The sequence below is a fragment of the Coregonus clupeaformis genome, chromosome 14, assembly GCF_020615455.1.
Source record: "Coregonus clupeaformis isolate EN_2021a chromosome 14, ASM2061545v1, whole genome shotgun sequence".
Lineage (NCBI taxonomy): Eukaryota > Metazoa > Chordata > Actinopteri > Salmoniformes > Salmonidae > Coregonus > Coregonus clupeaformis.
Genome location: NC_059205.1, coordinates 35,091,694 through 35,112,611, shown reverse-complemented (window position 1 = coordinate 35,112,611; position 20,918 = coordinate 35,091,694). Strand labels below are relative to the sequence as shown.

General features: G+C 41.9%; 1 protein-coding gene across 3 annotated transcripts in view; it reads left to right on the top strand.

Annotated features, from left to right (window-relative positions):
• Positions 1-4,542: 4,542 nt before the first annotated feature.
• The window catches only part of LOC121580977 (pre-B-cell leukemia transcription factor 1), a 66,711-nt gene continuing 50,335 nt past the window's right edge, over positions 4,543-20,918 (top strand). For 2 of the 3 annotated variants that reach the window (XM_041896228.2, XM_041896227.2), the window contains exons 1-2: positions 4,543-5,208; positions 6,196-6,269. In XM_041896228.2, the coding sequence (XP_041752162.1) occupies positions 5,024-5,208; positions 6,196-6,269 (259 nt within the window). In that variant the 5' untranslated portion in view covers positions 4,543-5,023. The remainder of the gene's footprint in view (positions 5,209-6,195; positions 6,270-20,918) is intronic. The other variant, XM_041896229.2, reaches the window with a different exon arrangement.

Sequence of the window (20,918 nt, the reverse complement as noted above, 5' to 3'; positions counted from 1 at the left end):
CTCAGGAGCAGTGGCATGATGAATTGCATTCTCTGGCATGATGAATCACGCTCCACCATCTGGCAGTCCAACGGACAAATCTGGGTTTGGCGGATGCCAGGAGAATGCTACCTGCCCCAATGCATAGTGCCAACTGTAATGTTTGGTGGAGGAGGAATAATGGTCTGCGGTTGTTTTTCATGGTACGGGCTAGGCCCCTTAGTTCCAGTGAAGCGAAATCTTAATGCTACAGAATATAACGTGGTCCTCTGTAGCTCAGCTGGTAGAGCACAGCGCTTGTAACGCCAAGGTAGTGGGTTCGATCCCCGGGACCACCCATACACAAAAATGTATGCACACATGATTGTAAGTCGCTTTGGATAAAAGCGTCTGCTAAATGGCATATTATTATAATGACATTCTAGACAATTCTGTGCTTTCAACTTTGTGGCAACAGTTTGGGGATGGCCCTTTCCTGTTTCAGCATGACAGTGCCCCCATGCACAAAGAACTGTCTGGAAGAACTTGATTGGCCTGTACAGAGCCCTGACCTCAACCCCATCAAACACCTTTGGGATGAATTTGAACGCCGACTGTGCCCAACATCAGTGCCCAACCTCACTAATGCTCTTCTGGCTGAATGGAAGCAAGTCCCCATAGCAATGTTCCAACATCTAGTGAAAAGCCTTCCCAGAAGCGTGGAGGCTGTTATAGCAGCAAAGGGGGGACCAACTCCATATTAATGCCCATGATTTTGGAATGAGATGTTCAACGAGCAGGTGTCCACATACTTTTGGTCATGTAGTGTATTTAACCTTTTTGGAATTCAAGTTGAAAACAACTGTTTCTTTTATTTCCTGCAATGGGATTAATTAAAGAGTTGAAGTTGTCTTTTGTGTACATTAAGGTGTGGCTGTGTTCTTCACCATCACTCGGTCGGTGAGTAGTTTCAAGATGAGCCCAGGTCTCGCTCTCTCTCTTTCTCTCTCTCTCCCTCTCTGTGCCCCACTTTATTCATGCTTGAGGAACGCTGGAAGCTGCAAACAACATAATTGTTCATCAAGGTTACTTCCTGGAGAGATGTATTGTTATGTACCTTGCAGTCATGGTTTTCTACATCAACCTGTATATAACTTGTCTAGTACTGTCCTGACCTGCAGTTCTGTGTAGTGAGTTGTTTGACCTTGGTACTGTTAGGTAGGTGTATGTAGAGTCAGCATCCATTTGGTTGTGTAGCTCAAAATCATAGGGATTTTGTTCAGGATGATTCAATACCAACCTGAGCTCTAGCAGAATCTGTATGGTATTTTTTTTCAAACATATTCAAATTATTTGGCTGGAGATTATTTTGTATAATAGGAGTAAATGAAACTAAATCCTATTACTATTGGGAATATAGAACTGCTTGAATATGAAACAAAGTTGTATTACAAAAACAACTCTCCCCATTTATGTAAGAAGGAAATATCTAATATTTGTAAGAATGTTATTTTCAGTGAGCTTCATTTGCAATTCTAATCAAATCCGGCTGGATATTTTTGGTGAGCTTATGAACGCTGCAGCAACACATTAGGTTTTAATAAAGGGGAATGTGCAATGTCAGTTTTAAAAAATAATTACGGCTCCACTGCTGTTTTACTGAATTTGTAAGTAGGGTAGAGCCACAAACAAGGTCTTGTTTATTCAGTTCCTGTTTTAAGATCAGTGTTACATTATCCTGTATGTGGATAAGATGCTTTTTAGAGAGATAGGTATTGTAGCTAACTAACTCCACAACTAGCCTATAGCTCCAGTCATTCTGTATGATTTATTCTGAAAAACATGAAAGTTATTATTGTTTGAAAATGTATCCCACTTACTTACTTTGTTTATCCAGGAAGTCCCATTGATGTCAGGAGACCTCTTTTACGAAGGAGACCTGATAGGAGGGAGATGATACATATATCTGAGAGGCATTATTTTCTGTTGTGCATGAGTAAATACTGAGAATTGACTCTTCAATAAGCCCCACCCCTCTAGGTTACTGTTGCAACCTAGGACAACATTTTCCCGGGAAGCCCAATTCCCCCTTCTAACCATTGGCAAAATCCCCTCACAATGATCTCAAACTGTGTATTTAATACACAATGAAATTAAACAGACTACCCCTTGCTAATCAGGAAACTATCGGGTATGTTGTGGTGGACTGTCATTACAATTGCTTCACGGGAACCTGGTAAAATTATGTTTGTAGTGTGGCTAACCACTGAATGGCTCTGAATTCACTGTCAGCATGAAGTCAAAGCTACAACCACTTTTGGAGCAAACTAGTGCCCTCAAATTGTATCCTGATGTTGACAGCAGATGAGAGTTGTATTAATATCATGGCTAACTTTGCTAGCTAACATACATTTCGAGAAAACAAGTTATATTAAGTGGCTAGCTAGATAGCTAGCATTAGCAACATTTGGTGGTCAATGAGACTGAGAGCTAGCTAACCAGCTGTGCTAGCAAATAATGTAACAAAAGTATAATTTTGGATTTGAAAAATACTCCAACAGGCTCTGTATTTCAGGAATCACAATAGCGAGTACCCCTGGTGCACTGTTCAATTATTTAGCCATTTAAACAATGTATTTTTAGATGGAAACTCTCAGTTTTTCTCATGGTCTCACTGGCTTTCATGTGTTTCAAACTGAGCTAGACAGAGATTTATACAACACTGTTACTCCACCTCAAGGCTCTTTGGGAAGAGATTAGAAAGGTACGGTATGTTCATATGTCAGAAATCCATCACAGTTTTATTCACATAAAGGGGCATATGTGTAAAGAGAGGGCAAACTCCTGAGTGTAGTGTCAGGGTGTAAGGTTAGAGCATGAGTCTAAACTGGGTGTGCAGTCCTGCAGTATAGAGACCAGACACACACACACACACACACACACACGTACAAACACACATGTACACACACACACACACACACACACACCACCTCCCCCTGCCCCCTGGGACAATAACTGCCTCACCTTCTATTCAGGACTTAATGAGAAAACGGACTGATCGATTTAACTCTAGCCATAACAGGAGAGGAGGGCAGCACGGTGATAGCATAGATCAATTGTGCTGCTCTGAGGTATCCAAGACATTTAAAACACCAGCAACCTGTGTTAAAACAAATACTGTTTCCAACATTATAGCCATGTCCTATCAGTAGTCTTTATAACATAGTAATAACATCATAACAGCTCAGATTATATAGACTTAAATAAATAGATTTGTAGCGAATATCTGTAGACAACTGATCAAAGTTAAAGCCAAAGTGTATCTATTTCAGGGTAAAAAGAAAAGTAAATTTCTACTTTTTAGTTGGCATATTGATTTATTGTCCCCCCACAATGAAATCGGGGAGGGGACTGTGAATTTGTCTCCATCCATTAGTATGTTAGTGCGTTCGTTCGTACGTTAGTCACACGCGATATCTCAGACAGCACTGACCAAATTTTCTATGAAACTTCGGTGAATGATGAGTCTTGCCATAGAGATCTGGCATTTACAAAATTACACTGATTGGCCAGATGGTGGCGCTATAACAAGAGATTAAAAATGCAAACATTGAAGGTCATGCCCCTCACCACATTTGACCTAAAGTCAATAAATTCACTACATAGGTCCCTCTCCTCACAAGGAACCAATTTGCCTCAGGGACCCTTAACGTCCGCCATGATGGATTTTCCGGCATTTTGAATTTTGAGAAAAGCCCTTAAAACTCTACTTTTCTGGCACCGAATGACTGATCTGAACGAAACTTGAGATGTGGCATCTATGGACAAAGGTCTCTCAACACAATATTTTCCAGACTAGTAACCTAAAACAACATGGCCGCTATTGACCAATAAACATTCACGTGGGCATGGTCTGGCACATAAATGTATATAAATCAGTCAAGGATATTCATATTGTAACAACATTTGGTACACATGTTGCAAACACTGTCAAGACTTAACATATACAAGAACATTCCTATCGACCTAACGGTGGTGCTATAAAACGGGAACATGTTCATATCTCTTGATCTGTTTGACTCAGTGTGATGAAATTTGGTACACATGCTCATTGATATGAGTCTAGCAAACCCACGCGTTATCTCAGACTCCACTTGCCCGATTTTGACGAAACTTGGGTGAGTGATGCGTGGTGCCATAGAGATCTGACGTTTACAAAATTACAGATTGCCATAGAGATTACTGGGGGAGGACATATTTACATAGTTGCCTTGTTTGAATAAGCAATAGCCAGGTGAATCTACACTGAAAGAAGACAATGCGTTTATTTCAGAAGGGGGAGTGTCTGTTCCTTGTGACATCAGGTACAGAGCTTTGGTGCCAAGCCCAATTATTTATTAAATATTCAGTCTCTATCCATCATTGTATTGCCACCCCGTCCAGACCATTGAGCTGTTAAAGAAGGTCCAGACCCAATGTTAACCGTCCAACCTTCCCGAAAAAGATGATTGCCGTTCCTTGAGGAGACAGAGGTGGGACTTACGCGCTCTTCTTCTCCAATCGTGGCTCAGGGGGCGGAGGCTTTTATTCCATACTCTGGTTGTGTGTCAGTTGCTACAGACATAAGCGAAACAATAACAATTGGTGATACTTTCACTAACCCTCTGAGAGAGTGACTGTTACATGTTCCGTCCATCAAGCTTTCGAGGAATTTGGGAATAGCATATTACGTGCTCTGTGCATGTCAGATTTGACACGATTTGAAACCCTTTAAAGTTGAATCTACTTTTTTTCTACAGTAGCTGTGCAGGAGTGGCCAGAGCCTAAAGCAGCTATTCATATCAGATTTCAACCAAACCAGCTGGGAGAGAGAGCGCGTTTGTCATTATCCTTCCCTTTCCGATCCAGGAAAGCTTACCAGGGAGAGAGAAAAGAGAGAGATAGAGTGGGTGAGAGAGGAGGAAAGAGACGGAGGGATCCAAAGGAATTTCCAAGGATATTTCTTCTGTTGCCGTGAAAAAAAAGTGTTGGTCAGTTGGGGGCGAGGCAAAGAGCGCGGTCAAGGATGGACGAGCAGCCTCGGTTGATGCACTCCCACGGCGTGGGAATGGCCGGACACCCCGGCCTGGCGCAAAATATGCAGGATGGCACGGGAGGGACGGACGGAGATGGAAGAAAGCAGGACATTGGAGACATATTACAGCAAATAATGACCATCACAGACCAAAGCCTGGACGAAGCGCAGGCCAGGTACGGTGGCATAGAAAATTATATTATTTTCAAAGCCTTACCAAAATAGCATATTTATGAATTAAGAAATAAATACTGTAGGCCTACATTGTAATAATATGATGTGCATTCATGCTATCCAACGAAAACAATTACGCCCACCCGAACGCAACAACTGCTCGTAGGGGATGAAGTGCTTGACGTTAAACTACCTTCAGCCGACCAGTTTTATTTTGTGAAAGTTAACTTTTAAATTAACAGTATCATCAAAAATGTTTAAAAAAGAATGACGATATTAAGCTACTGCAACTACAACTGAGCGGGTTGCATCCTCTTCCCAATTTCCAATCGCCTTTTATCTTGTTACAAATTAGATTACGCAGTAATTGCCCGCAGTGTTACATGTTGGGGATGCATTCCTTTTGGATAATTTGTTTCTTTTTAGCCAATGGCAATAAAGGTTATCATAGCACCAGTGCTGCGCCTCGAAATTGAGCCAACGATCACATCTATTCGTGCTCCTGTGCAAGAATAGATTACATAGGATAGATTGTATCATATTCATTACTGACATCCCACCGTGACGTAAAATTGAAATGACCCGTGCCATTCATGTTAATTAATCTTAGGGGTTATGGATGAAGTGTAGTGGGACGGTAAGTGTTGCAAGTGGGGTTTGATGAGACAATGGAGACACTAGAAAATTACATTTTACACCGAAGTATTTTCTCTAATAAAGAATAAGACTATGCTATACAATGGGTCTTTAGTTTAGATCACTTTGATTGAAGGGTTGGTCAAGACTTGTGTGTAAATTCAGAATAATATGCATTGTTAATACCAATTGCAAGGATGAGCTTTATTCTTCCTTATCAAATTGACAGTGATCAAACAAGTCTCCTCATTTTAGATATGATACAAGCACATGCAGAACACTTTTGCAACTATTACTATCTCTTCATCTTATTGAATTTGGTTGTAAGTTGTGTGTGTTTCCCCTTTTTATAGGAAACATGCACTGAACTGTCACAGGATGAAACCAGCTCTCTTCAACGTCTTGTGTGATATAAAAGAGAAAACAGGTAAGGTGAAATTCTACCACATTGAAACAATGACTTTTTTCTCAATCTTTTTGTCTTAAGTGGCGTTTTTATGAAGTTATTATGGCCAGAACAACTTAGAGCCCACATTGTTATTTATAACACCATATTTTGAACATTATAAATATTTATATTATATTTCTAAACATACTGTATGTGTTCAGGAGGTTAACCCATATTCTTAACAATATGGTTCTACAATGCAACTGTATCTACATTTATTACCACACAACCAAACATCCTTATGTGTGTCAGTCAGTGAGACAAAAGCAGAACACACATTCAGAACAGACAGCAGAGAGGAAAGGTCTTTACTGTAGGTCCAAGGTGGTGTCATTGAGACATTTATTAGGGCTGTACTTATTTACTTCATTTTGTGTCAACATGTTTTTCCTTGGCAAGTGTGATGCTGTTTGTTTGTGACATGCTGTGAGTGTTTCTACATGCTGATGCTGGCCAGAGGGATTCTCTCTGTTTGGGTTTGAAGCGAGGGTCAAAGTCATGTAGAAGAATCTGTGAAATATAGGCACTTAACACAAGATTAAAAAGACGAAGCGCTTGTCTCTGTTTATCTAAGAAAGCATGTGAATATTCTTGGAAAAAGTCCAAGTTCTAGCCTACTAAAGAGATATTTAGAAAATGGAAGTCAAACCGCAATCTAATACATATCTCTGAAGACATATCTCTGAAGACATATCTCGGAACATGCCTTTTAACAGGATATTATTTTGAAATTATTAGAGGATCTTATCACTCACGCCGACTTTAAAGTGAAAAGTGTTTCCAGCGACTATCATGACCATCTGTAGCCAGCAAGAGCAATAAGAAAACAAATGGAATCAGTAAAGGAGGCTGTGGTATCGTCTTCCTAATTTGCCCTAAAGGTTAATTTACGGACATTTCATTACTGTGAGTCAGACTCTGGCACAGGGCTTCAAAAAAGACGAGTTATTAGCAGTGGACCGTGTGTGGTTTTCATTTTAGAAAAAAGGAGAGAGAAGAAATGAAGTCCAGTCTGTGAGAAGCCAGTGAGGTTGGGCCCCGGCCCCCTTCCTTCTCAGAGGAGTATGCTTAGAGTAGGGAGAGAGTTATGCCTGGTTCTTTTCAAGCTGCCTGGCATCGTTCTGGGTTCAACCAGAGTTCGTTTCCAAAATGAAGAAGAACAAAGTGAGTTGGACCTTTTCATGCCCCCCCCCCCCTGCTTCTCTTCTCTTCCCACCGTTCCTGGCAACCAGGAACATAGGGGCTTCTGACTATAATGGCTCTCTTGGCCTGCTAACTTTCTCCGTCTTAATTTAGAGGTAAAAAATGGTGTTGAAGGTAACGTTTCAACATAGATTTGCGTTGTTGTTTTTGTAGTTTTGTACTCCTATCTCTTAAGTGGATTTAGTTCTGCTAATGTTTTGGCCTCTGTCCAGTGTTCGCTTCCTTTGACAGGGTTTCAGTTGGGTGTTCCGAATTCAATGTACTTGGCCCCTCAAGATAAAAGCACCATGGGGGAATCCCTATTGAAGAGTTTACTGGTTCGCACACGCAAACTCACACATGAACGCAAGCACACAACGTCCATTGAGGTGTTGTTGTTACTCATGCAAAAAATAAAAGGTTATTGGTCGAGTTCACAGTTTAGCAGATGTTATAGCGGGTGCAGCGAAATGCTTGTGTTACTAGCTCCTAACAGTGCAGTAAAATGTCAAACATGTACACAAATAATAAATAATCAAAAAACAAGAAATCAAGAATGTCAGAATGAATCCAACACTGTTTTAGTAATCCAAATGCAATCTATGCATATATACACCAAAAAGATATACTAAGAATGATATGTACAACCGTAGATAAATTACAGTGAGCAATGTCAAGAATCCTGTATATAAATACGCAGTGTGTATAAACAGTGTAAAAAAAATGCTATGTACATTAGTAGATATATTAGAATGAGCTATGTGAGAATACGGTATATGAATGCACAGTGTAGAAAACGGTATAAAAAAAACGGGAAGTGTCCAGTGTTTAATGTCTCTATATACAGTGCCTTCAAAAAGTATTCATACCCATTGACTTAATACACATTTCGTTTTGTTACAGCCTGAAATCAAGTAATTTTTTCTCTCACCCATCTACACACAATACCCCATAATGACAAAGTGAAAACCTGTTTTTAGAATTTTGTGCAAATGTCTTGAAAATTAAATACAGAAATATCTAATTTAGGTATTCACACCCCTGACTCAATACATGTTAGAATCACCTTTGGCAGCGATTACAGCTGTGAGTCTTTCGGGGTAAGTCTCTAAGAGCTTTGCACACCTGGATTGTGCAAGATTTGCACATTATTCTTTCAAAAATTATTCAAGCTCTGTCAAGTTGGTTGTTGATCATTGCTAGACAGCCATTTTCAAGTCTTCCCATAGTGTAACGATCCCGGCAGTCTGAGTCGGGTCCTGTCTGTGGACTAGTTTTTTCTGCTCGGGATCTCCAGTTTCCCGAGGGTTCTGGAACGCTCCGGGGAGCTCTCTTGATTTCCGCACCTGCATCCCATCAGCAATCTGCACACCTGGTCCTGATCATCACCCTTCTTAGGCTCTGGCCTAACATCCATTCCCTGCCGGATCGTTAGCCATGAACAGTAGGTTTACCAGAGTATCAGTCTTAGAGCTTCTAGCGTTAGTTTTGTTGTTTTGCACCTTGTTGGTTTGTTGTTTACTTACCTCCGTTTTGTTCCATCTGCAGTCACTCGTCCGGAACCTTCATCCAACCTCTGCCTGGTGGTCGCGGCTGCCGAGCCATGATTGGATCAACCACTGCACCCCCAACAACTAATCAACGCCGCCCGCTCTGTTCCCTGGATTATTCAGCATCACTCTTGAATTTGTAAATAAACACTCACCTTCGTTTCAACTTACCTTGTCCTGGTCTGCTTCTGGGTTCTGGCTTTGTAACTCGTGACACATAGATTTTAAAGCCGATTTTAAGTCAAAACTGTAACTAGGCCACTCAGGAACATTCAATGTTGCCTTGGTAAGCAACTCCAGTGTATATTTGGCCATGTGTTTTAGGTTATTGTCCTGCTGAAAGGTGAATTTGTCTCCCAGTGTCTGTTGGAAAGCAGACTGAACCAGGTTTTCCTCTAGGATTTTGCCTGTGCTTAGCTCTATTCTGTTTGTTTTTTTATCCCAAAAAAACTCCCTAGTCATTGCAGATGACAAGCATACTCATAACATGATGCAGCCACCACCATGCTTGTAAATATGAAGAATAGTACTCAGTGATGTGTTGCGTTGGATTTGCCCCAAACATAACACTTTGTATTCAGGACATAAAGTTCATTTCTTTGCGAAATCTTTTGCAGTTTTACTTTAGTGCCTAATTTTATTTTTATTCTGTATAGGCTTCCTTCTTTTCACTCTGTCAGTTAGGTTAGTATCACAACCATTAAACTCCATTAAACCATTTGGGCTCCCGAGTGGTGCAGCGTTCTAAGGCACTGCATCTCAGTGCTTGAGGCATCACTACAGATCCCCTGGTTCGATTCCAGGCTGTATCACAACCGGCTGTGATTGGGAGTCCCATAGGGCAGCGCACAATTGGTCCGGGTTTGGCCTGTGTAGGCCGTCATTGTAAATAAGAATTTGTTCTTAACTGACTTGCCTAGTTAAATAAAGGTTAAATAAATAAAAAAAACTCTAACTGTTTTAAAGTCACCATTGGCCTCATGGTGAAGTCCCTGAGCGATTTCCTTCCTCTCCGGCAACTGAGTTAGGAAGGATGTATCTTTGTAGTGACTGGGTGTATTGATACACCATCCAAAGTGTAATTAATAACTTCACAATGCTCAAAGGGATATTCAATGTCTGCTTTTAGATTTTTACCCATTTACCAATAGGTGCCGATCTTTGCGAGGCATTGGAAATCTTCCCTGGTCTCTATGGTTGAATCTGTGTTTGAAATTCAATGCTAGGCTGAAGGACCTTACAGTCAATTGTATGTGTGGGGTACAGAGATGAAATAGTCATTCAAAAATCATGTTAAACACTATTATTGCACACAGATTGAGTCCATGCAACTTATTAAGCACATTTCTACTCCTGAACCTATTTAGGCTTGCCATAACATTTACGTCATTTAGCAGACGCTCTTATCCAGAGCGACTTACAATTTTTTTTTTCATACCCCCTGTGGGAATCGAACCCACAACCCTGGCGTTGCAAACGCCATGCTCTATCAACTGAGCTACGTCCCTGCCGGCCATTCCCTCCCCTATCCTGGACGACGCTGGGCCAATTGCGCACCGCCCCATGGGTCTCCCGGTCACGGCCAGCTACGACAGAGCCTGGATTTGAACCAGGATCTCTAGTGGCACAGCTAGCACTGCGATGCAGTGCCTTAGACCACTGCACCACTCAGGAGACTATGGGGTTGAATACTTATTGAAATGGGTTGAATACTTATTGACTCAAGACATTTCAGTTTTTAATTTTTAATTAATTTGTAAAAGTTTCGAAAAACATAATTCCACTTTGACATTATGGGGTATTGTGTGTAGGCCAGTGACCCAAAATCTCAATTTAGTCTATTTTAAATTCAGGCTGCAACACAACAAAATGTGGAAAAAGTTAAGGGGTGTGAATACTTTCTGAAGACAATCTACATGGGACAGCAGCGTTGGCTGTGTGTGTGTGTATTTGCGTGTGTTTGTGAGTATGGGCGTGTGTGTGTGTGTGTGTGTGTGAGCTTGTGTGAGTAAGCATTTTTGCCTCTTACTACAGGAGATGGCATGATGGCTGTTCAACAGTATGATAGCATGGAGATAGAAGCTGTTTTTCAGTCTTTCGGTGCTGGCTTTGATGCACCTGTACCGTCTCTGTCTGCTAGATGGTAGCAGAGTGAACAGACCGTGACTCGGGTGGCTGAGGTCCTTGATGATATTCTTGGCCTTCCTTTGACACCGAGTGCTGTAAATGTCCTGGAGGGCAGGCAGCGTGCCCCCTGTGATGCGTTGGGCTGACCGCACAACCCTCTGGAGAGCCATTTGGTTGAGGGCGGTGCAGTTGCCTTACCAGGCGGTGATGCAGCCCGACAAAATGCTCTCAATGGTGCATCTGTAAAAGTTTGTGAGGGTCTTAGGGGCCATGCTGTCATTGTAAATAAGGATTTGTTCTTAACTGACTTGCCTAGTTAAATAAACAGTGATTGCGTCGGTCGTGGATCTGTTGGGGCGGTATGCAAATTGTAGTTTTGATGAGGTTTATAGAATACAAAGACCTAAGATCACTTGGTATCATACCGTTCCTTCTATCTTTATATCTAGTTGCTGTTCATCTTGTGGGCATAGATCGTTTTCCCGCTGTGAAGAGCAGACAGAAGCCCAGAAGTCCACTGCAGCAACAGCAAAAAATGACTTCGCCATGACATTTACAGCCAAATGTGCTGAGAGCAGAGTGTGCAAAAAGAGAACAGCCCATAATTTGTCAGGTCTTTTTTATATTATTTTATAAAGACTCAGCCTCTCCTCAGTTTTACATTGTTGCAGCCAGAGTCTCTGGAGGATTGCAAAGGAGAGACTATTAAATCAGCAGGCAGCCTGGTTTATGCGACTGTTGTGTCCCCTTCCGTGACAGCACTAAGAGGTCATAGATATGGCGCTGTAGGTTGGCTTTCCTTTTCTAGATCTGATTTAATGTTTCAAGGAAAAGTTATGTTTTAGTCATTTAGCAGACGCTCTTATCCAGAGCGACTTACAGGAGCAATTAGGGTTAAGTGCCTTGCTCAAGGGCACATCGACAGATTTTTCACCTAGTCGGCTCGGCGATTAGAACCAGCGACCTTTCGGTTACTGGCACAACGCTCTTAACCACTAAGCTACCTGCCGCCCTTTTTAAAGGTAAAATCACCTGGGTATACTGTATCATGTGCTATTGGTGTGCGTGTGTTTGTGTGTGTGCGTTCACACACATACTTGTGCATGGATGCGTGCCTGCGTTTGTGTCTGTGTGCACATCTGTGCGCTCTCTCATTTTTTTTGCCTCTAACACTTCTATCTTACTGTTTTACAGAGGATTACCATAGTTAAACTACAACTTTTTTCATTAGAAATACTTTGTGGTACAGTACACAGAATTGTCCAATATTGTTTGTCTGGTTGCCCTCAGTGTTTCCAGCTATTTCAGGAAAGCGTATCTTTATTTGTAAAATTCCTGTAAGTGCTTAGCACTGTGCTTTCATTTGCCATACATCCTGTGTGTGTGTGTGTTTGCATGTGAAAGAGCGAGTGTGTGTGTGTCTGTGTGGAACCATTACGGATAGTGGAGCTGGCACGTACAGGTTGACAGAGCAAGAAAAGCCAGACACCAAGTCAACATTTCTAGGTGTCAGGTTACAGGCTAGAGCGCTCTCTCTCTCTCTCTCTCTCTCTCTCTCTCTCTCTCTCTCTCTCTCCTCTCTCTCTCTAAAACACTTTCAATTCTCTCTCTCTCTCTCTCTTACAAAAACATGTTCAATCTCTCTCTCTCCTTTTCTCACTGTTCACCAGGCCAGTGTATGTCGACAGCCGCACATTACTCCCAGACTCAGGTCAAATGGATAGCTCCTGCATGTCAAATATGATCAGATGTAGAATATATTACACCACTGGTAGTTGTCAGAGCTAAGGACCTGGTGAACCCAGTGACCCATGTCACCAAGCTACTAATTTTCACATACTGGATAATAGAAATACTGTGCTTTCGATGTTGAGCATATTGCAGCATTGCAGATTGTACCTGTGATTGAAGTTGAAGTCTGTGGTGGTTCTTATATACCGAAGCACACATCTGGAGAACACTGGTATCCTTTCATTAGACTAGAATACAGCAAACCTGCACATATTTTGTTTGACTAAATTTGCTTTGATGGCTATGAATTTGCTAGCTAATGATTTAGTGGTGGACTTGCAGTAAGTTTAGTGATACTGGAATGTCAGATAACTATTCAGTTGGTTTTATAGCCCAGTAAGCTAGTAAACACATCACTTACATCAGTATTGTGAATGATGGTCTGCTTGGTTTAGCCATGGAGAGAGTCTGGACTGGACACTGTTGTTGTGTTGCTGCTGCTGCTGTTTTTCAGTATTTAATTGACATGGCTGTCCATGATGAGTTCAGAGGTTAGTGTTCCCTCTCCTTGTTCCTTCCCACTCATCTCCGCTGACAGATGAAGGCATTAGTCTGTGATGTGCCGCGGTCTGTCCTGAAACTAATGTCTATGTCCTTGGTTTCCCCATCGTGTTAGCAGACAGTATATCTGTCCCTGGCCTGGCCTGTTGGTGTTAGCAGGCAGACAGTATATCTGGCCTGGCCTGTTGGAAGTGCAGAAGCAGCATTTTATTCCAGCCACAGAAATATGAGTGACCACGGCTCTCTCGGTTCTCTCTCTCTCTTTCATAAATAACAAAGTTTCCCAAACGTCTTTTGAAGTTTCTCAATTAATTAGTAGTATGAACAAACCTCATGACACTCTCCTTCCTAGAAATGTAAATGTTCGATAATTGGCGGCGCTGACAAAAAACTTTAACTTTCATAAAATGTATGTTGTACAGAAATAGACTAGACAACTTTACTGGTGGGAAAATGAATACAATGTCTTTCCCATCTGGGTCCTGAAGAAGATTCTCTTCCTATCTACATTGTAGATCTTTGACAGTGCAATCAGACAGACACACTTCAGAATCACTTCAGTTGTTCAGAACCGACAAGACATGTCCAGTGTTTCTCCTATTCTCCCATCATCTGAACCCACACTTGCAATTAGGACAGCGTCTAAATTATGCAAATGGTGAGTGTGGTAATTGAGACATGTCTAATCATGTTTAAAGAGGCTAATTACACCCTGTATATCTGAGGTGGGAGTTGTTAATTTGCTATGATAACAGGTCTGGCTATTGGAATGGTCATATGGTGGAATTGTGTGTGTGTGTGTGTGTGTGTGTGCGTGTGTGTGTGTGTGTTTGTGTGTGCGTGTGTGCATTGGTTGGTTGGTTATTCTATCCTTGTGGGGACATACAATCCCAAAATGTCCCCACAAGCATAGTAAAACAAGGAAAATTCTCCCTCTTGGGGACATTTCACACGTCCCCATGAGAGAAATGTCCCCATGAGAGTGTTAGGTTTAGGATTAGGGTTACAATTAGGGTTAGAATTAGGGTTAGGGTTTTGGTTAGGGTTATGGTAAGGGTTAGGCTTAGAGTTAGGGTGTTAGGGAAAATATCATTATTAATGGAAATTATACTGAACACAAATATCAACGCAACATGTAAAGTGTTGGTCCCATGTTTCATGAGCTGAAATAAAAGATCACAGAAATCTTTCATACGCACAAAAAGCTTATTTCTCTTACATTTTGTGAACAAGTTTGTTTACAACCCTATTAGTGAGCATTTCTCCTTTGCCAAGATAATCCATCCACCTGACAGGTGTGGCATATCAAGAAGCTGATTAAACAGCATGATCATTACACAGGTGCACCTTGTGCTGAGGACATTAAAAGGCCACTCTAAAATTTGCACACAACACAATGCCACAGATGTCTCAAGTTTTGAGGGAGCGCGCAATTGGCATGCTGACTGCAGGAATGTCCACCAAAGCTGTTGCCAGATAATTTAATGTTAATTTCTCTACCATAAGCCGCCTTCAATGTCGTTTTAGAGAATTTGGCAGTATGTCCAGCCCAGCACCTCCACATCCGGCTTCTTCACCTGCGGGATCGTCTGAGACCAGCCAGCCAGACAGTTGATGAAACTAAGGAGTATTTATGTCTGTAATAAAGTCCTTTTGTGGGGGAAAAACATATTCTGATTGGCTGGGCCTAGCTCCCCAGTGGGTGGGCCTATGCCCTCCCAGGCCCACCCATGGCTGTGCCCCTGCCCAGTCATGTGAAATCCATAGATTAAGGCCTAATTTATTTATTTCAATTGACTGATTTCTTTATATGAACTGTAACTCAGTAAAATCGTTGAAATTCTTGCATGTTGCGTTTATATTTTTGTTCAGTATAATTTTAGGTCCCCACGAGGATAGAAGAACATAAAATGTGTGTGTGTGTGTGTGTGGGGGAGGCGGTGTGTACTGTTCCTCCTCTGGGTCATCAACCAGTAGTTATATTAATAAGAGGAATTTCCCTTTGGGAGGAATATTGTTCAGTATCGATTCCTCAGTTGAATGTAAGTGTGCATAAATCACCTAGATATTGGGAGTATTTCATAAAGCTAAAAGGTGAAGTGGTTCCCATTGATCTTGCGACTTCAAATACTCCATTATCTCTGCATCTACATGTAGCCTACTGTTCAGAATTATTATTTTTTGGCCATGCTAGAGACAGCTATATTGGTCCAATAATACATAACTAGTAAAGGTCCAGTCCACTACTTTTTTGAAAAAATTAATTATATACACTGCTCAAAAAAATAAAGGGAACACTTAAACAACACATCCTAGATCTGAATGAATGAAATAATCTTATTAAATACTTTTTTCTTTACATAGTTGAATGTGCTGACAACAAAATCACACAAAAATTATCAATGGAAATCAAATTTATCAACCCATGGAGGTCTGGATTTGGAGTCACCCTCAAAATTAAAATGGAAAACCACACTACAGGCTGATCCAACGTTGATGTAATGTCCTTAAAACAAGTCAAAATGAAGCTCAGTAGTGTGTGTGGCCTCCACGTGCCTGTATGACCTCCCTACAACGCCTGGGCATGCTCCTGATGAGGTGGCGGATGGTCTCCTGAGGGATCTCCTCCCAGACCTGGACTAAAGCATCCGCCAACTCCTGGACAGTCTGTGGTGCAACGTGGCGTTGGTGGATGGAGCGAGACATGATGTCCCAGATGTGCTCAATTGGATTCAGGTCTGGGGAACGGGCGGGCCAGTCCATAGCATCAATGCCTTCCTCTTGCAGGAACTGCTGACACACTCCAGCCACATGAGGTCTAGCATTGTCTTGCATTAGGAGGAACCCAGGGCCAACCGCACCAGCATATGGTCTCACAAGGGGTCTGAGGATCTCATCTCGGTACCTAATGGCAGTCAGGCTACCCCACACCATGACTGACCCACCGCCAAACCGGTCATGCTGGAGGATGTTGCAGGCAGCAGAACGTTCTCCACGGCGTCTCCAGACTCTCTCACGTCTGTCACATGTGCTCAGTGTGAACCTGCTTTCATCTGTGAAGAGCACAGGGCGCCAGTGGCGAATTTGCCAATCTTGGTGTTCTCTGGCAAATGCCAAACGTCCTGCACGGTGTTGGGCTGTAAGCACAACCCCCACCTGTGGACGTCGGGCCCTCATACCACCCTCATGGAGTCTGTTTCTGACCGTTTGAGCAGACACATGCACATTTGTGGCCTGCTGGAGGTCATTTTGCAGGGCTCTGGCAGTGCTCCTCCTGCTCCTCCTTGCACAAAGGCGGAGGTAGCGGTCCTGCTGTTGGGTTGTTGCCCTCCTACGGCCTCCTCCACGTCTCCTGATGTACTGGCCTGTCTCCTGGTAGCGCCTCCATGCTCTGGACACTACGCTGACAGACACAGCAAATCTTCTTGCCACAGCTCGCATTGATGTGCCATCCTGGATGAGCTGCACTACCTGAGCCACTTGTGTGGGTTGTAGACTCCGTCTCATGCTACCACTAGAGTGAAAGCACCGGCAAGCATTAACAAGTGACCAAAACATCAGCCAGGAAGCATAGGAACTGAGAAGTGTCTGTGGTCACCACCTGCAGAACCACTTCTTTATTGGGGGTGTCTTGCTAATTGCCTATAATTTCCACCTGTTGTTTATTCCATTTGCACAACAGCATGTGAAATGTATTGTCAATCAGTGTTGCTTCCTAAGTTGACAGTTTGATTTCAGAGAAGTGTGATTGACTTGGAGTTACATTGTGTTGTTTAAGTGTTCCCTTTATTTTTTTGAGCAGTGTATACAGGTAAAAGTCAGTAAATTAGAATATTTTGAAAAACTTGATTTATTTCAGTAATTGCATTCAAAAGGTGTAACTTGTACATTATATTTATTCATTGCACACAGACTGATGCATTCAAATGTTTATTTCATTTAATTTTGATGATTTGAAGTGGCAACAAATGAAAATCCAAAATTCCGTGTGTCACAAAATTAGAATATTGTGTAAGGGTTACATTTTGAAGACACCTGGTGCCACAAACTAATCAGCTGATTAACTCAAAACACCTGCAAAGGGCTTTAAATGGTCTCTCAGTCCAGTTCTGAAGCCTACACAAACATGGGGAAGACTTCAGATTTGACAGCTGTCCAAAAGGCGACCATCGACACATTGCACAAGGAGGGAAAGACACAAAAGGTTATTGCAGAAGAGGCTGGCTGTTCTCAGAGCTCTGTGTCCAAACACATTAATTGAGAGGCAAAGGGAAGGAAAAACTGTGGTCAGAAAAAGTGTACAAGCGATAGGGATCACCGCGCCCTAGTCAAGATTGTGAAAAAAACCCATTCAAAAATGTGGGGGAGATTCACAAGGAGTGGACAGCTGCTGGAGTCAGGGCTTCAAGATCCACCACCAAGAGACGCTTGAAAGACATGGGTTTCAACTGCCGCATACCTCGTGTCAAGCCACTGTTGACCAAGAAACAGCGCGAAAAGCGTCTCACCTGGGCTAAGGAAAAAAGAGCTGGACTGCTGCTGAGTGGTCTAAAGTCATGTTTTCTGACGAAAGCAAATTTTGCATTTCCTTTGGAAATCGAGGTCCCAGAGTCTGGAGGAAGACAGGAGAGGCACAGGATCCACGTTGCCTGAAGTCTAGTGTAAAGTTTCCACCATCAGTGATGGTTTGGGGTGCCATGTCATCTGCTGGTGTCGGTCCACTCTGTTTCCTGAGATCCAGGGTCAACGCAGCCGTCTACCAGCAAGTTTTAGAGCACTTCATGCTTCCTGCTGCTGACCTGCTCTATGGAGATGGAGATTTCAGGTTCCAACAGGACTTGGCGCCTGCACACAGCGCAAAATCTACCCGTGCCTGGTTTACGGACCATGGTATTTCTGTTCTAAATTGGCCAGCCAACTCCCTGACCTTAGCCCCATAGAAAATCTGTGGGGTATTGTGAAAAGGAAGATGCAGAATGCCAGACCCAACAACGCAGAAGAGTTGAAGGCCACTATCAGAGCAACCTGGGCTCTCATAACACCTGAGCAGTGCCAGAAACTCATCGACTCCATGCCACGCCGCATTAATGCAGTAATTGAGGCAAAAGGAGCTCCAACCAAGTATTGAGTATTGTACATGCTCATATTTTTCATTTTCATACTTTTCAGTTGGCCAACATTTCTAAAAATCCCTTTTTTGTATTAGCCTTAAGTAATATTCTAATTTTTGTGACACACGGAATTTTGGATTTTCATTTGTTGCCACTTCAAATCATCAAAATTAAAAAAATTTAACTTTTGAATGCATCGTCTGTGTGAATGAATAAATATAAAGTAAAATTTCAACTTTTAGATGAATTAAAAATAAATTAAGTTTTAATATTCTTAACTACTATATGATTTTTCAGGGGGTGCTGAAGCACCCTCAGCACCCCCCTTCCTGCGGCTATAGGGGAGAGAGACAGAGAGAGATATTTCATTGCACTTATTCAACAAAAAGTATGAATGTATTGTATTTCTATTTACAGTCTATGTTAACTGCACTTCTCTTAATTTGGTTATCTGATACAGCAGTATCGTATCGGCCATTCTGCAAATGCGGCTTTTATAAAAGGTTTTGTTCTTACTTGTCTGACATATATCATATTCAGATCCATTACGGTAAGAATGCCTTCCCACTTATCCGACACTAAATTGCTTTATAGAGGAAATTTGCTCCACAGCGCAGTGGAGTTTTCTGTTTTATCTGATGTTTGTCTCTAGTGCAGTTTTCAGTCCTAGAAAACAATAACAGCATAATTGCAGTGGAGAGCCTCCTCGACTATTGTTCTTCTTTGGGAGCAATTTCTTAGTGGTTTTCTTACAGTAGATGTAATGTTCCTTCAATCAATCAATCAATCAAATGTTATTTATAAAGCCCTTTTTACATCAGCAGATGTCACAAAGTGCTGTACAGAAACCCAGCCTAAAACCCCAAACAGCAAGCAATGCAGATGTAGAAGCACAGAGGCTAGGAAAAACTCCCTAGAAAGCCGTCTGACAATTCCGTCTGCTTTATTTCTGTATGAAAAGAGGATCAAATCACACTCAGTTTCTGTAATAACGTGGAATTAAATGTCATTGGTAGTAGGTGTAGTGTCACTACACAGTAACTAATAGTGATGAGCAATTAGTGCTTTTTGAGGTGTGTTCGATTTTGGTTTGATTATTTAAAAAATTATCACGGTTTTCGATTTCGATTTCGATAAATATTTGGGGACATTAAATGCATTATGTGGGTTGAATGCTGTAACAACAAGAATAAAACAATTAATAAAAGTCCCTTGATGGTAGTAATTGCCCATTACTGCTTATATCTTATTAACCATAATTTATTCACATTTCTCTTTATCAATCAATTATCAATCACTTAGATCATGTATTTTCAGGTAGAGATACCTCACGAAGCAGCTGCTCTCTATCCCTCTCGATTTGTGCATCCTTCTGTCCATTATCTCAGTCTCTGTGTCTGCACCACAGACCGGACAAGTAGGCGTGTAGTGAATTATGGTAATTGTAGTTAATTACCACATTTTCTGCGCTAAACTATGTAGAATATTGGCCTGTTGGAAACTACAACTCCCTACTACATCGCACAGTTCAGGCTTGATCTGATTTATCTCTAGAGAAACTGCACATTGCGCTCACAGAAAAAAACAGAACGAAATGGAATTCAAATAATTGGTCGGTCAATTAGTTGTTGAGGGTGAATGAGGTTCCTTATTCACAGCTGTGGAACAAGTCAGTTTTTATGATTTATTTCTGTAGTTTGTAGGCTAATATAATGTAGTAATGTAGTCTACTGTACTGTACCACCATGCATTTCAACCATTCAGATTTTTCTTCAATATCTTGGTTGGTTGCCATATAAACACCCCTGGACTTGATATCGTTTAATTCAAGGGTCTTGGATTACATTTCTCTCGCGCCCCGCTGCTCACATTTGATGAGCACATCAGCCGGCAGCATGCTGGCAGTGTATAAAGGAATCCCCTCGGCTGCGGTGAACAGTCAAACATGAAATGGCGAGAGGCCCTTCCCTGCCCAACTTAGTAGAAATGACACAAATTAATACACGCTACTTAAACCAGACCAAGATTAATGGTTGCCTTTCGCTGCGACTTAGGAGCACTGTCAGTCGCTGCTCACTGCCCAGATGGAATCAACACCAATCAATGTTGCTGCTCCCTCTCCGGCTCTACTCTCACTGGAGCTGGTGAGGATGGTAACTGGACTGCTGTAAAAGCGCGTGCACACACACACACACACACACACACACACACACACACACACACACAAATTCCAGTGCACAAAACATGAAATAGCTATAATATGAACAAGGATGTGAAAGTGTAAAATCAATGTCTGTGTGTTTGTGTCTGCGTATGCATCATATTTTTATTATGTACTGTAGTGCAGTGTTTGCCACAGATGAAAG